The sequence below is a fragment of the Stegodyphus dumicola genome, chromosome 6 (assembly GCF_044657685.1).
Source record: "Stegodyphus dumicola isolate Sdum_Otavi_A_Nest chromosome 6, ASM4465768v1".
Lineage (NCBI taxonomy): Eukaryota > Metazoa > Arthropoda > Arachnida > Araneae > Eresidae > Stegodyphus > Stegodyphus dumicola.
The window spans coordinates 166,719,911-166,737,591 of NC_140773.1; the positions used below are offsets into that span (position 1 = coordinate 166,719,911).

A 17,681-nucleotide genomic window follows, 5' to 3' on the forward strand; every position below is an offset into this window, starting at 1 on the left:
GAAATTCAACCAATCAGAATAAGCTACCGCCGGAGGCTGCTTTTGGCGACCAATTTTTATGCCAGCAATCGAAGGGTTTGTTTTGGATTTATTTTCCGCACATATTCCTCTTTTGATTACGTCTTTTTCGCATCAATTTATAATAATTTTCTAACTTTTATTGCTATAAAAGACAATGTAGTGAATACGGAAAATTCGGTGGATTATATCACGTGAAATGTATAATAAAATTTCTAGCCTGTTCCCGCAAAAAAAGGTGTACGGTGTTGTATCGCAAAAGTTTTATGCTAAATTGGACATTTCACTTTATTTTGTGGCACTGAAAATTACAGAAAGAATTTATTTTTTGATCATCAAGAAAAAAATGCACATAAAAAGGCTTATTAATTTGGCCTGTGCAGAAGAAGTGTTGCTTTTTTCTTTCTTTATATATATATATAAGTATTTATTAGGTACTTAAATTTAGCCAACAAAGCCACATGCAGAACATATATATATATATATTAGAAGATTCCTAAATAATAATAAACAATTTGATTGAACTTTTTCTAAAATGCCTTACGTTTTTGTGTGATATTTGATTTTTAAGAAATGTAGCACGTTGAATAAATTGATAGTAAAAATCTCAAATGTACTGTATTTTTGAAAAGGTTAATATGAAATTTTATTAAAGTGTTTTGTTTATCTAATAAAATCTGGAATTCTTTCCCAATTTCAAAAGAAGGATGTGTGAAAGATTAATGCATGTAACAAATAGATTTTTAGAAAAATTGTCATTAGCATAACATGAGGAGTGTAAAATGGGACGATCTTTATAATGTAATATAATGCAGTTGATAATCATCTGAAAAAGAGCCCATGAATGGTAAGACTGCTGAACACTGATAGTTAGGTTTATATCCTAACTATATATTTGGACACCTTTTGCTTAGTTTATCTGGTCTGATGATCTGTATAAAATGGTAAATGAAAAACAAAGTATTTTGTACCCAATATTAAGTCTGATCTGCAAACAAGATTACTGTGGCTGCGGAAAGCGACATGCCAGTGAAATATATGTGCCGTGTAGATATTACACAAAATACATCAGCTAGAGTAGTCTTATCAAGCAGTATGGGGACAGGTACCATATAACCAAATATGTACATATCAAACATTTGTAATTATGTATTTTAAAGTTATAGGCTTCCAATACAATTAGAATTTATATTTCTGTAATACTTATGAGTCTTTTTTGAAACATACTTATTTTGCTTAAATCTACTTCCAAAGTACTTTATTTTGATACAACCCATGGTTTAGAAAAATTAATGTTTCTGATATTCAAGAGCAGATAAAAGTATGTCATACTTAACTGACAAAAACATATAAAATTAAAGTAAGGCAAAAATAGAAGCTTAACATAAAATCTTGTGTCAGTTTTAAGAAATAACTGACGTAGGTCCCTCTTCTTCAATAAAAATGAAAAAAGGTTTTTATTCCTGGCCTTTTGAAGAACACATATAACACTCAAAATTAATAAGAATTATATAAATTCTGCATCATTCTAAGCCTTCTTGATTTATTTTAATCTTGAAATTCATGACCTGACAAATTTTGTGACAACTATATATTTTTGAGAACCTGGGACCACAGGTGGATTTGTTCGAACAACATTCCAAGTTCTTCGATTACATGCTCGAAATGACTCTGCATGAAAAATTTACAAATTAAATTCGTCAAAAGCTTTAGAAAGTGAAATCTAATGCACTCAGTAAATTTGTTTTTTCTGTGTGAGGAAATCAGCTTTTTCATTATTATCAGTTCTACAATGGAAATGAGCCTGCTTGGCAATTAGTCTGAGTTGAAAGTGTCTTGAAATTTCTAAAGATGTCTGCAAATATAGCTTTGATATATATACAAGTGAAATCTATTTAGCCTATTCTTAGTATCAGTAATATTAGGTATTTGCAACATTAAATGGGGTACAAAAAGTCCATTATGATATCTTCAGTGATGAAATGTACGAAGTTTGCATGCATCCTTTGCTCAATTTGTCCTTTGTTCTTTTTGTTTGCTTATTACTTATTCCAGGGAAAAACGTCTTGCATGTTGTAACCGTACTTTAACATACGTTAAATTTTACATTAAAACATGAAATATAAATAAATTATTTTAGGATTTCCATCGAGATGGTTTTAACATGAAAACTGCATAATGGAATTCCTAATAGTGTAAAGGAAGGTATAGTTATTATGAAGACTATTAGTATTAATAGAGGTGAAGCTAAGCAGGCTTTAAGCTTAACGAAAAGTGTTTCCATAATAAGACCTTCTTTGACTCACATGAAGTTTTAGATTTAAAAACAATGCTAAATGGGGAAACCTTTAGCAGAATAGAAACTTTTTGAAAAATCTCTGCTGGTTCTTAAAACCTTACAAATGATCAACTGATGTGAGAAGAAAAGTGAGGGGCAACTTCTGGCACAAACTGTGCACATCATGAAATTTATTTGCTATTTTATGTAATTTCCATGATATTTCTTATTTAATTTTTTTTTCATGTACAGTTACTATTTGTTTTCCGTTTTTGTAAAAATTAAACATAATTTGGTATTTTGAATTTTATAAAATAAAGTGTGTGCTCTTTGTTAATATTTTAATAGCTCATCACTAGATATTTTAATCAAAATTTTATCTAGGTTGATAAATTACAATTTAATATATATTGCTCAAAATATCAGAGTATGTAGCATAATATGAATATTTTTTAATAAATTTTTAAACTCTGTAAATTTTCTTTTTTAATACTATATTTTAAAATATTTTTTGTGCATGGATCATATGGATAATCACAAAATATAACTTGAAGTTCAAAATTTCAAGTGTTTGTTTTCTATGTATAAGTAAGTTGTTTTTTATCAATTTAACACTTCATCAGTCATTTCTTAACATATTAAATATAGCATTGGTCCCTAGGAACCAATCTTAAAACAAGCAAAATAGAATTGTTATTTAACATGTTAGATATTAGGAAGATGTAACATTAATGTAAACCATTGTAAAACAATAAATGATTATTACTAATTATTGTAACTAAATGCACACTTATACTCAGATACCACCCATTTGTCTTAAAGCCGTTTTTTGACTCTTATACAACACTGGTATAATAAACTGAATGATGTTAATTTATTAAATCTGCTTGGAGAATAACAATTATAAACAGAGTCCTTTGTGTGCAGTTATTCTGCTACTAGGAACAATTATTCCAGATGAAAAAAAAAAAAAAAAATGAAGTTCCCCAATCAGTTTGAATATAAAGAATAAATTATGATATATCATGTAATGATAACTTCATCCGAAGATTCTGGAGCAGACTACGGTGAGAAACTTTCTATAAAATGGTCACAAAATTTTCACACTGAGAAAAATTATTACTATCTTCCATAATTAGTATTCATCATTAGACTTAGACTCTATAACTGACCGAGCTATTGCGAAGAGCAATGTTGCCGGTTCCAAAATTAAAGCCCAAGGGCGCTTGACATAAATAAATCCGGACGTGGCAGTTGAGTGGATAAGACTAAGAAGCACTAATAGTTTGAACACTGGTGGACAGGCTAGTTGCATGGGATATTTCTCTTGTGCCGCATGAACAGAAGTCATATTCTTTTAAACATATACTTCATGAAAGTCTTCTACCCTTAAGAAGATACTGTTTTCCTGCTTTGCAATAATGAATTAAATAAATTACTACCATTGATACAGAACTTTTTTTAAAAAAGAAAGAAAACACTTATACAATGTCTTACCAATTGAAATATTTTTATGCGTGCTCTAATATGTGTAATACAGAATTGTGAAAATTCACCACAATTCCACAATCAGAAATGATAGCAAATTATAGGAACATAGGCAGCAGATGTGTAGACTACAATATACAATTTGTTGCTCTTTACAAAATAAAAATTAGAGGCATCCAATGGTGATAGCTGTTGTTGGAATATTTTATTTGTACAGAAAAAGAAAATGCTTTGGATTTCAAGAAAACTTATACAGAATTTCTGCTAGGGATTAATACATGACATCTGAAATCATAAGCAAGTGGAATTAAAATTGCAGCTTAAAGACTGTGTATTTCCTAAAATATAATTACAAACCTAATGAAGGTGATAAATTACTGCATATTATTCAGAAATCACCTTATTATCACCTTCATATTATTCAGAAAAGTCTTGGCAATGAAAGAAAATAATGTACATAGTAACGCATACAGTGTAATATAAAGTGTAAAATACCCCACAGATTCATCATGAATAAAAATTACTTGATTGTGCTAATGTTCCAAGACTTTAAAAATTACATCTTTATTTTTACATAACACAATGAAATGAAACAGAATTATTTCGATGGAGAATAATGCATAAACAAGTTTCATGTTAATTTTTTCAATTATTTTTTTTCTTTTGGGAGTTACTGGGTTACCTGATTATTGGTCACTGGCTTACTTGGGTTATTTTATGAGTTATTCCACATCAGCATTTTAATATACAGATTCTCTGAATAATCATTGTATTTTCTATATTTCAGTAGGAGCTTTTGTTAATGTGATTTTTGCCTACGGAAAAATATACAAAAGCGAAATTTCTAAAAGTTTTAAAAGTAGTTTAAATAATAATAAAAAAAAAAGACACATTCTTAAAATATTTTTCTTTGTTGAATTTCACGATGTTTAGAGTACATGAAATATGAACCTAGATATCACCAAGCATTTTCAAATACACAAAGAGCCCAGAAATTTCACAGTAAGTAATTTTTATCAATTATTATTTTTACCCTTTATTTAAAAGTAAAGAAAAGTTATTGGGTATCGAGTTAGCAAATTGAGTGGAATAAAAAGTTGTATTTGTTTTCGAAATTGAGATTTACATACTTCACTTATCGCTTCTACAGTAAATTAAATATTAAATCATATCAGGGCAACACGAAATAACCAAAACAAATGAACTACTTCTACCCAAGAAATACGAACAAGTTACCATAACATTAACAACTGCTTTCTTGTATACCAGTTTTGCACAAAAATTACGTTTGGCGATCGGAAAATGACGCCAAAAGTTCCTGGCGCAACGGTTGTCTCTGATTGGTTGAATTTCTCCAGTTCCCGGCGGGTTTTAGCGTGCCTGTAGGTTGTCTTATTTCCATCACTCTGTTGTTGAACAAATACATCCCGTGCTACATCTCTGTGTATCCTGGCCATTACTGTTTCCCAGGCCATTAATGATCCCTTATCCAAAATCAAAATGACAATGGAATAAAAATTTTATGATCTAAACGTGACAATAGATAGAGATGGATATATCTATAATGAATTAGATGAATATATCTGCTAGCACTAAGAATATTGAAAAGAAAAGAAAAATTGTTTATAGAAAATATAATGAAATTATTTATCACTTTGGGGTTTTTACTTGGAATGGAGATACGCCTTCAACCTCAATGTGCTGTTTGCGGTCAACTATTATCTAATCAAAGTATGAAACCATCATTTCTTATAAGGTATCTAGAATCTGAGCATACCAATTTAAAGGATAAATCTGAAGAATATTTTAAGAGGAAATTAATCGGAGTTCAAAAATAATAAACACGTAATGAAAGTTTTTGTTAAAGTGAAAATGTTTTGGAAGCCTAATAATTGCCAAGACTTGGCAGGCTCACACTATTGGAGAAAACCTTATATTACCAGCAGCTAAAGGTATTGTTTTAACATTATTCAACGATAAGGTGGCTAATGAACTTAATAATATTCCGTTAGCAAATGATTTACATTAAGTCGTCGAATTCATAAAACAGCGGATTCCATAAAAGAGACAATCATTCAAAAAATAAAACAGTGAGTATTTCACATTGCAATTATGTAGATGAAAGTACTGATATAACGAACTTTATTTATTCAATTATTAGTTTGCATACGTTTTGAAGATAAACGAATTGTCGAATAGTATTTATCTAGTGAATCTCTTCATGAATAGAGCAATTGCAAATGAAATTTTCAAAGTACATAATTGAAAATTTTATGTCTGAGAATGTCCCTGGAATACGTGCATTGCCGTATGCAGTAACGGAGCTCGGGCTTTAACTGGAAACATTCCGGTGTTATTTCTCAAATAAAGAAAACTTGCATCTGAAACTAAATTTACCCACTGCTCCATTCATCGTGAAGCTTTAATAGCTAAAATAATCTCCGAAAACCTGAAAATCTTTTCGAATCAAACTGTAAAAATTGTTAATTTTATAAAAAGCTGAGTTTTAAATTCAAGAATATTTATGATTTTATACCAAGAGATGGGCAATGAACATGAAATGCTTTTGTTGCATTCTAAAGTAAGGTCAAATATAACAGGATCCAGAGGCAAAGTTTTAAATAATCTTTTTGAAATGTGATCGGAAATTCAAATTTTAATCGGTGATTCAAAATCTAAATTGCAAAATTGTTTATTTAATAAATTATGATTGGCGGATTTATCATATTTAACTGATTTTTTTAAAGATATATGAATTAAATTTAGGTTATAAGGACAAAGCGTTGTTTATCATTAGAGATAAAATAATTGCAATAATAAAAAACTCGAGCTAATAATCAAGGAATTGGATGATAATATTTTGAGCTTTTTATCACTTTTAGAAAACTTTTCTGACCGAAAATAATTTGAAAATAAAGGCAGAATTAGGATCCGACATTAAAAATCATTCTTTTTGTTTGATAAATAGTTTCAATATGCACAGGGCACTTATAATTAAAGTGACCCTATTCAGACCCCTCTAGGACCTGTTCTACTAATTCAATTTTGATGAAATTTCGCATTTATGTTATATGGACCATGGGGAAACGATTTCTGCAATAATAATAACAAATAAATAATAATAATAAAAAAGTTCGAATTTTAACCACAGAAAGAATTCTGGTACCTAAAGAACCAAAAATTCTGTCAGTCTGTCTGTCATTAAAATTTATTCAATTAATGTGCTCAATGTGTGCTCCATTGACATTAATTATGTGTTGAAAGCGCATTATAGCGTGTTCAATGGCAGAGCAAAGTAACTCTTGAGAGATTTCAGCAAGATAAAATCCTAATTTCTCCTCCATAAACATGGTTTTTTAGGAATCTGTCACAGCCAGAAATCACAGCGATTTAAGTCAGGTGAACGAGTCCAGGAAAAGCCTTTATATTCTGGATATTACACGATTCTCGCCAAAGTCAGCACAAAGTAGTTCTTTGACTTAGCACACAATGTGGGGAGTTGCTCCATTTTGCATGAAGACAGGGGTCTGCAAACATTGCCATTCCTGTAAAGCAGGAATGACTTGCTGGCGAAGGAGTTCACTGTACTGTGCACGTTTTAAGACCGTGAGAAGTGTGAGTTTCAAAGCAAAACGGTCCAAGGATAAAATCAGCAGCAAATCTACATGCAGTCACATACTCAAAATGCAGTGGTTATTGATGCAGGACATTAGGAGGTGAAGCACCCCATATGCGGCAATTTTGATTATTCACAGCTCCATCTAAAAAAAAAGTTCGCCTCATCTGACCATAGAATTTTCCAAGGCTATGCATCATCAACATCCATTCTCGCCAAAAATTGGCAAGCAACTTCAGAGCGTGTATGGTGGTATTGAGGTTGCAGCATTTGCCCCATGTTGATCTTATACGGATACCATTTTAAAATGGATCGCAGAATTTTTCGTTACTGTCGACCAAGGAATCGGAAACTTACGTGACACCGATCCAGCACTTAATGAAGAATAGAGGGAATTGGAGGCTCTTTCAACCATAGCAGTAGCGACTTCTTTAGACAGTTTCATTCGCAACCGATTTCCGTCCTCTTCCTGGCAGCACACCCAAGTCTCCAGTCTCTTCAAATTTCATAATGATCTCTTTCAAGCCATTCTTTGACATGGTCTCTTTTCGCAATCCTTTTAAACGAAGACATGCAACTAAGCTATTGCTGCCGTTCTGTTAAAACAGTTTTACCAGTAAAGGTCGAACTTTCTTCTGTAAGAGCGTGATTAACGATGACAAAGGCACACAGAACGATTTTCTGGCGCTGACTGCAAGCCTCTTTATAGGTTTGACTAATTCGCATAAAAAATTTTGAAAATTGCCATCTGGTGGTCAAAATTTAAACTATTTTTTATTGCAGAAATCTTTTGCCCGTAGTCCATATAACGTATATACCAAGTTTCATCAAAATACGATAGGCAGAATGGGTTCTACAGGGGTCTAAATAGGGTCACTTTAATTATAACCACCCGGTATTATCAAAAGAAAATTGAAAAGACTATGAAAAAGAAAATTGGATTAGAAATCCCTCTTTTTTTTCAAATGTACCTGAAATTTTATATCGTGAAGGGAACAAACAACTGATATAAATTTTCTGTGATCGAAATCTAATTGAAAAACTTAAAAAAATAACACACTTTTGGCTGAACCGAAAAAAGGAATTTAAAGGCATTTCAAATAAAGCTATTAAGTTTTTATTGCCTTTTTGCATAACCTATTTGTGTGAATAAGAATTTTCCTCCATGTTATATTTGGAAAGTAAATACAGATCAAAATTAAAAATGGATCCCTAATTTGCGGTTAAAACTAAGTTAAATAAAAGCAAACACACAGAAATTGATCTGTCTTAAAGAGGCCCAAATTTCATACAAAATTTTAGAATTAAAGTATCATAACTTAAATTTTATTAATTAAAATGGTAATCTAATATTTTTATTTGTGCGTATGTAATACAAATAGCCAACAGGTTGTGCAAATGGCAAAATATACTTTTTTTTTAATATTTCTATTGAGAAATTGAAAAAAATATTTGTAAAATGTAGTGGTGGAACTAAAGTTTTTCACTTTTTGTTTAGATGGTGTGCATTAGTCAAAAGGTTGAAAACCGCTGCATTAGTGCATTAATACTTGTGCTTGGAATTAAATACAAAATATTCTTAAATGAATTATTAAACTGCCAATCGTTTGTTAAAAATTAATGTTCTTATACCAAAATAAATAGCAATACATTGCAATCAATACTATACATATTTAACATGAATAGCAATCAATACTATACATATTTGTTTTGCAGACTGTTTGCTGTGTACGTTTTGATTTTGTATTTTCTACTATTTTTCTGACAAATCCGAGTTAGATTTATGTGCATATATTGTTAATAATCTGCCTACATACATATTTTAAGATTTTGGTGTGAAAAGAACTGGGAGGTATGTATCCATAAAATATCAGTAGAAACAAAGCAAAAAATCAAAATTTAATTTTTATAGTAAATTTTCCATTAAACAGTTTGAGAAAATATTATAATAAATACTTGTTTAAAATCAAAATATTTTGTTGTCACAAGTTATTTCTAATACAAAGAACTATCATATTAAAACAATCCTCTAGGAAATTACAGCATCGAGCCATACATCAATAAAAAATAGAAACAACACAACACACTTCCATGCAACATTTAAATCTGTACAATTTACAAATAACTACAAACACTTTTATTTATACACATTTTTAGCAATAAACTAATCAGTTGTATCATCCAATGAATTTTTGAAGGGGCAAATGCACCAGGTTTATTTTTTAAAAATTAGTTACATTTTATTATAAACTATGTTACATGTCATAAACTATCACAAAAGCATTAAATTATCATTCAAAAATTTATTAAACTACTTGCTTTGATTATTTCTCAGCCTTTTAGAAAACCAGGACCACATACATCATATAAAGAATTAATATTTTTTATAGGCACATAATTTCATATAAATGACTAGAAACATGTAGTTAACAGCTAAACATGGGGAAGATCTGCATTGGGAGAAAAATCAGATCACAATTTCCGGAAGCTTCTATCAAATTTATGCTAAGCAAATGTTACAAAACATTCACTAAAAGATTTCAAAATCGCAAAATATCCAATCTACAGTTTTAAAATGATAAATTTTATAAAAATAATTGATTTACTAGTGTTTACTTTTTCTGATTATATTATCATTTGTATAACGTTTTTTAATCAATACTAAAAAAACCTGCAAAAGTTCAAAATAGTTTGAATAAAAATGTAAAAGCGTACATATGCAGACATAAAACATTATAATTCATATGATACATATTTATTAAAATTTTGTTTCACATGTAAGTAAATTTCAATTTGTTAACTTTTCCTCTTGTTTAAACACAATAATTTTAGCATATTTGAATTACCAGAGGTACAGTTCTATTCAAAATAATGCACATACATAATTTCATATATATTCTTGTATATCATTTAATATTTTGATAAAATACACATCTGACTAGAAAGAAAGGCTATATATACAAATATTTTTTTTAAAAATTTCTTAGTTTCACTCAAATTTTAATCTGAGAACTTAAATGAATTTATTTAAGTTTTGTACATAAAAATAATTCATGTATTGTTTATATTTTATAAAATATAGCTAACTATTTGATTGCTATACTAATTACAAAATTATTTACATGTATATTAATTTTAATTATGTAAGATGTTTTATAGGCATAAATGTCTACAAGAAATCATTTCATTTCATGTGAAATTGATTTAATTTTACATCAGTTTTCCTGTCATTGGTTGCAGCCATTTCATATCAAGTATTTTTCAATTCTACCTGAACAAACTGAATAATTTTACATACAAAATTTTATGAAACTATACATTCAATAAAATACTGATTGATTTTTGAAAACATCAATATAAATGCAACATCCATAGAACTTTCTAACGTTACCATAAGTAGATAACATAATTTTAAATAATGAATTGTTTTATAGGAACATGATTACTCAATGTGATAGCAAGAGTATTTATTTATGTGTAATTTTTTAACAAGTAAAACAGTTTTCGTACATTTCATAAAATCCAGAGCATCTACAGAAATATTTCTGACAAATGGAAGTTTGCCTTTACTTACTAAATTCAGAACATTAGTATAAAAAATTTATTCTGTGGTTCAGTAACTAATGCATGTAAATCTTAAATATAAACATTCTCAGAAATCACATTTTTTATATATAATACAATAAATAATTTCATCTTAAGATTAATAAATACTTCCTTTTTAGTATTAAAAAGTTTTTCTCTTGAAGTAATACTTTGTCATATGGCACTTACAAAGAGTTATTAAAATAAATAAACTGTATAAAGGAAAACATATGACTAAAGCCCCCTTTCTCTAAAAAAATACCACACTGTTTAATACAGAAAATGAAATATGCAGTTAAATGTTACGACATTTCGAGGAACAGCAAAATATTTCACAGCTTAGTATTTAAAATTAAATCTAACATGAAAATTTTATTTTTAATGTTAGTATAGTATAAAATAAAATCAGTTTAAAATCTAACATTTTATGCATCATTAAAGTATATATTACAGAGTCAAGTTATAATGCAATCTGCTTTTTACATATTAAGCATTCAGTTAAAAATATATAATTTTCCAATATTAGACAGATGAGCATTTAGCTTAAAAATAATATATTTTCCTAATATTAGATGCACAGATCACTATTTTCTTATATAATAGTATACCTGCAGACTGTATAGAAAGTGGTTACTCGCCTTGTTATTTGTATGAATCATTAGTTTAATTTTCTAGTGCATTCAAATTTGAACTTAATATAGCTGAGTTAATTTAAATCAAAAGTATAAAATTTAGCCAAACTAAATTAGAAAAGGAGTTTATATTAACAGTTTCAGAGGTAGAAATAAATTTGATATAGGCCAGTAATGTAAATGCAATGTTTACTTGCTCACAGCATTATGTTATTTACATATTATCCCATTAACCATGACAGTTGGCAGAAATCCCACTAAATTTGCACCAATCATTCATTGTTTTGTTTTTGCATTACATACAAAAAGTTTTCGTCAATTTCTACTACTATTTTATTAACCTCTCTGATTTTACCATAAGCTCTTTTAGAATGCTAAACTTCCCTCAGGTAACACTTTCAGTCTATTTTTGTGTTGTTGACTGTATTTAGATGATCATAATGTGTCCATTAATATACACTTTTTTTTAATGGCTGGAACCCATGACTTTAAAAAATTATTCATTGCTTAAAGGCTGGTGCCAAAATGTTTTCCAACCCCCCCAAAATGCAAGAAAAATATAACAATGACAGTTAATTTATATGTTTGTTCATGTAAACAAAAATGTGAATTTTAAGAACGGACCAGGGCTACATCAAATAAAAGTGCAGGTGTTACGACTGAGTTGTGACATCATGCTTATCCATAACTGGCACCAGATCACATTGCTTGGCAACATTTTCATTGTTGATGGAATAATATGCAAGTACCTGCAAAACTATCAGTAATGATCAACTTTAACTTTGTGAATCTTCCATTAATTAATTATCATTTCACCATTTATTTTCAAACACCTAGATGCCTTTTAGATAATAAAATAAAATATGCTAGAAATTATTTGACTATAGTTAAAGATTTGTAATAATATTTTTACAGGGGGAAAATGCATAGAAAAGTCTAAAAGGAAGTTATAAAAATAAATTTCAGTAGATTCAACAGAAGTGAAACTTTATTACTTAGGTGAGAATTAGCAGACTTTTAATATCCTTATTCTAAGAATTCATATTTAAAATTTTATACATAGTTTTTTCAAAATTCCATTTTTGCCCATCCATTTTTCAATGAAAATATTATCATATGTTACGAGGGCCATCCAGGAAGTAGATTACGTTTCCGTCTGTGTCCGCTAGGGGCGGGGCTAGCGCGGCCATCTTGGGGTCAGAGCGTTGCGCAGCTCAGTCTGCATCTAGCCGTGCTAGTGAGAGGTTCGTGCTGTGCTCCGTTCAGATACTGTGACGGTTTGAAATGTCTGCGTTAATTGAAAATCCCGCGAGCTGCGAGGTGCGCTCAGTAATAAGGTTTCTGACTGCAAAAAACTGTAAACCGATAGAAATCTATCGGCAGCTTCGTGAAGTGTATGGGGACAACATTATCACTGAAGGTGGAGTGCGTCAGTGGGTCATAAGATTTCAAAATGGCCGAACCAATGTTCACGACGAAGATCGAAGTGGGAGACCCAGCATAGTGACCGCCGAACTTCTCGAAAAAGTCGATGCTAAAGTCCGTGAAAATCGAAATTTCACAATAACGGAACTTTCTTTGAGTTTTCCACAAATTTCGCGAAGTTTGTTGCACGAAATCATCAGCGAAAAGCTTGGTTACCACAAGTTTTGTGCAAGATGGATTCCAAAAATCTTGACAGAGGACCACAAAAATCAGCGAATGGCTGCAGCGTTGAACTTTTTGGACGCTTACCATAAGGATGGTGACTCTTTACTCGATCGCATCGTTACTGGTGACGAAATATGGGTGAAACATGTGAACTGTGAAACGAAATTGCAATCAATGCAGTGGGGGCACACAAGTTCTCCCCAAAAACCCAAGAAATGCATGCAAACAATGTCAGCAAGGAAGATGATGGTGACTGTTTTTTGGGACAGAAAAGGTGTAATTTTTTTGACTTCCTGGAAAGAGGCACTACAATAAACTCTCAAAGGTATTGCCAAACTCTCCAAAAACTCAGAAGAGCAATTCAAAACAAGCGCAGAGGAATGTTGAGCTCTAAGATCTTGTTGATTCACGACAACGCCCGGCCCCACACGGCAAATGTCACTCGTAAAGTTCTTGAATCTTTTAAGTGGGAGTTGTTTCCTCATCCGCCGTACAGTCCTGACCTGGCACCGAGCGACTTCCACCTATTTCCAGCAATGAAGAAGTGGCTGGCTATGCAGCGTTTTGATGACGACGCACAGCTGCAAGAAGAGGTAACGAAGTGGTTGAAGGCGCAGGCGGCCAAATTTTTCGACGAAGGAATTTCCAAGCTCGTACATCGCTACGATAAATGCCTTAATTTGTATGGTGACTATGTAGAAAAGTAGTATTTGAGTGTGGCTTTCATCTGTATATAATAAAAATTGTTTCCTATACTTTGTTTATTTTTTTATTCCAAAACGTAATCTACTTTCTGGATAGCCCTCGTATTATATTTGGTTATATATTGAAAATATTATTATATTAGTTAATATAAGTCAAGAGAAATCAGGATTTATTCCATATAACTTACATAGTGAAATCAAGTAAGAAAATGATAAAGATATCAAAATATATGCTTCTAAACACAGACAATTTAAATACGAATTTTTAATTTTTTTTTTTTTAAGAAATTATAAATATATCAGAGCATGCAAGTTTTAGCCGATTATTTGCTCAAAAGTATAAACAGAATATATAACTTTTAAGAATTAAAACTTGTGTAAGATTCTATTTGTTATACTTGATGCACAAATAAAAAACAAAAAAGTTATATTTGAGCAATAAATATTAAAATTACATTAAATTTATTAAAAAAAACATATAAAACTATTTCGTATTATGCTAGTAATGCATACATACATTATTATGGGGTTAATTAAACATTTTGAAATAATAAAATGTATACTGAGTCTAAATTAACATGACATAGTATTAATACATGAATTAATTTAATAATGTACTTCCAAAAAATGCTTCTTAATTTACTAATTCATTGCTCATGTTTTAATGGTTATATGTGTATGTCACAGTATAAATCAATAAATCTACATTTATTTGATATTTTAAAACTTCCACAGCTATTCAATGATAAAAACGTTTCTAACAATGACATTTGATAAAATATAATGCTGTCCGTTTAGGCTAAACAAGGCCAATGGTTTCAGTCTCATCATAAAATTAAATTTCTTTGAACTTTAATTTCAGGAGCATACATGCATAACAATATTATCCACAATAATTCACAGTGGGATAATGAGAGTGAAAGCATTTAAAACACTTTCAGTCTATTTTTGTTTTGATAAAAGTAAGCTTCACCATCATTGCATTATTAGTGATTCAGGAAGCCTGCCTTAAAGACAACAAAATTTTGTCTTTTACTTGATGAAAGTTCTAACCTGAAAAGACCTTTGCAGATGTTTTAGTTGTAATTAAGTTGATAAACAAGACTGCTTCCAAGAGATATGGCATTTATCTCACAACAGTCCATAAATTATTTTAATATTAATTACTATTAAATATATATTTTCCATTCCAATACGTATTTCATTTGAATACACCATTTATAGTAATAGAATATACTTGACTAATTTGTAACATTTAAAATTTTTTTTAAATTTCCAATAAGTATTTAATTAGTTAAGCTTTATTTGATCAAAAAATTATAGCTTCAAAATATCTCACTTAATTAGAACTGACTGCTTTTGGGGATTTATTATAGCTTCTATTTAAATCATTTGCCTCTATTTCTGATGATCTTATTTAGTAATAATGAATATTTTTATACTGAGTAATGCAGTATGAATGAGGATATACACTGCATACACAGTATAAGGCAACCTGTAATGGCATTATTAAAAACAATGTTCATATGACAATATCAAAATACAATATTGTAAATCATTTCAAGATCTGGGGAGAAAACATTATAAAACAACAAGGCTGATTATCTCAAGTATCACCATGAATAATGTAGTTAATCAAATAGCTTAATGATCGAAATTTGTGAACAGCTTTACTAAATAATTATGTGCAATAAATTTTGACTACCAGTGAAATTGTATATTCATTATGAAAATCCTTGCACAGAAAAAGGTTTAAGAAAGCATGAGATGGCAGGTGATGTTTTGAAAATGTACATTTTACAAAATAGTTAATATTAAAATTGTATTACTTTATCTCCTTCAGTGGAGATAACATGAGCATACCAGTAAACAACATGTCTCTACTAAAAGGTAGTTTCTTTGCATGCATTTGTAACAATTAAAGTTTGCAGCAAAGCATTTATAATAAACTTTCTATTTAACAACATTTCTTTCTAAAATTTACATAAATTTACAAGGCACTGATTATTGGATATTTCAGTTAACTAGTATAAGACTATCACACTTTGCTTGGAAATTAAAAACACACTAATCATTGAATATGAGGTTTATCACACATGCTTGAAACTGTGAAAGCAGTCTTTTAACTAAATTATTTAAGTATTATTTAAACACCTCAGTCTGTTCCTTCTTCATGAAACACGATGAAATAACATTTTTGATTGGCACTATTTGTTTTTAAACACAATGCTTTACTACATCACTCATGTTTTTATAAGCACATTTTTTACAGTTTTAAGTTTATCAATTCGTTTTTGTAGATGTTCATTAGCAGTTTCTAATTCTTCTACTCTTGCTTGTGCTTCTCGAAGCTGAAACAAAATAAAAATACTTAAATTCTAAGTAATTTAAAATACAAGAAAGAAGAACAAATGAAGAATTTTTACAGTGTTAAAAGGAACAGCATGTTTTGAAGGCTCTCCATTACAAAAATGTCAGTAACATTTAATTTTACAGTTTATATACATGATAGCAATGAAGTTTAAGAAAATGTATGCAAAAACAATAACTTTATTTTATAGAAAGGAATACTTATATAGGAGTTGGAGAAAAAATACAAAAATTGTAAGCTTTGTTCGTGAGTGTTGATCTTCAATTGTTATTAGTAATTTTGTTAATATCGTGGAGAGTCTATCAATGTCAGACTTAGAGTTACAACACCTGCAGGAGACCATTATTTAGCTCTTTTGGAATGAAGGAGGAGTAACATTACTGTGCATCAACTCATGGCAAATTATTTAGTGGCAACAGGAACAAGAATCTCAGCTACTACAGTGTGCAGATGCCTGCACAATACAGGTCTGTATGCAAGACGAGTCGTCTTAGACGACCAGGTGTTTGTGTCCACTTGACCCGAGGACACTGAGGTGCCTGTTTATGTTGGGCAAGAGAATACATGTCTTGGACCAGTAAACAATGGGCATCTGTTTTCTTCACAAACAGAGAGTAATTCAGGTCATCACCTGATCGGGAGGAAACAGCGCACCAGATACAACCAATCCCACATTGTGGGAAGACAGAGTTACAGAGGCGGTGGAATAATGGTTTGGCCTGGGATATCTCTCGGTGGTCACACTAACCTGCATGTGTTCCAGTGAGATATCGAGACAAGATTCTTGACCAATATGTCTGCCCATATATGCTGCTGCCATTGTTCCTGGATTTCTTCTGATGGACGACAATGCACTGAGCTCGGTTTGCTGAAGAATATCTTGAGGGTCACGGTATGGAGTGGACGGAGTGGCCAGCTCAATCTCCAGACCTGAATCCAATACAGCATCTTAAGGCAAGGATTACCTTGGGAGAAGGTTGCTGCTTTAAGTCTTCCTCCAATGTTGTTAGATGAGCTTGAACAAGGATTATTCCGTGCTTGGTTGTTGCCACCCATTTCACTGACTGACAACTTGACAGCATGAAACATTGCTGCCAGCAATGTATTGCAGCTAGGGGTGGACACATTCCTTATTAGAACCCATTTTTTCTCAAAAAACTATGATATACTGTTTCTCCAAGACTGGATTTCTCTGCCAAGAGTGAAGTTTTTTTTGTAATTTATGTTTGTGTTAAACTTTAGAAACATTCCATGTCACATTCATTAAAGAACTGTTTAGTGAACATATTCTCTAAATTTCTGGTTTCTATGTTGCTTTATTCTCAAATTAGACACAAAA

The 17,681-nt window shown here is 30.5% G+C and overlaps 1 protein-coding gene across 8 annotated transcripts in view; it reads right to left on the reverse strand.

Annotated features, from left to right (window-relative positions):
• Positions 1 to 9,278: 9,278 nt before the first annotated feature.
• Positions 9,279 to 17,681, reverse strand: part of LOC118193901 (leucine-rich repeat flightless-interacting protein 2-like) — a 212,760-nt gene continuing 204,357 nt past the window's right edge. For all 8 annotated transcript variants that reach the window (XM_085819145.1, XM_085819146.1, XM_085819147.1 and 5 more), the window contains one exon: positions 9,279 to 16,322. In XM_085819145.1, coding sequence (XP_085675271.1) covers positions 16,215 to 16,322 — 108 coding nt within the window. In that variant the 3' untranslated portion in view covers positions 9,279 to 16,214. The remainder of the gene's footprint in view (positions 16,323 to 17,681) is intronic.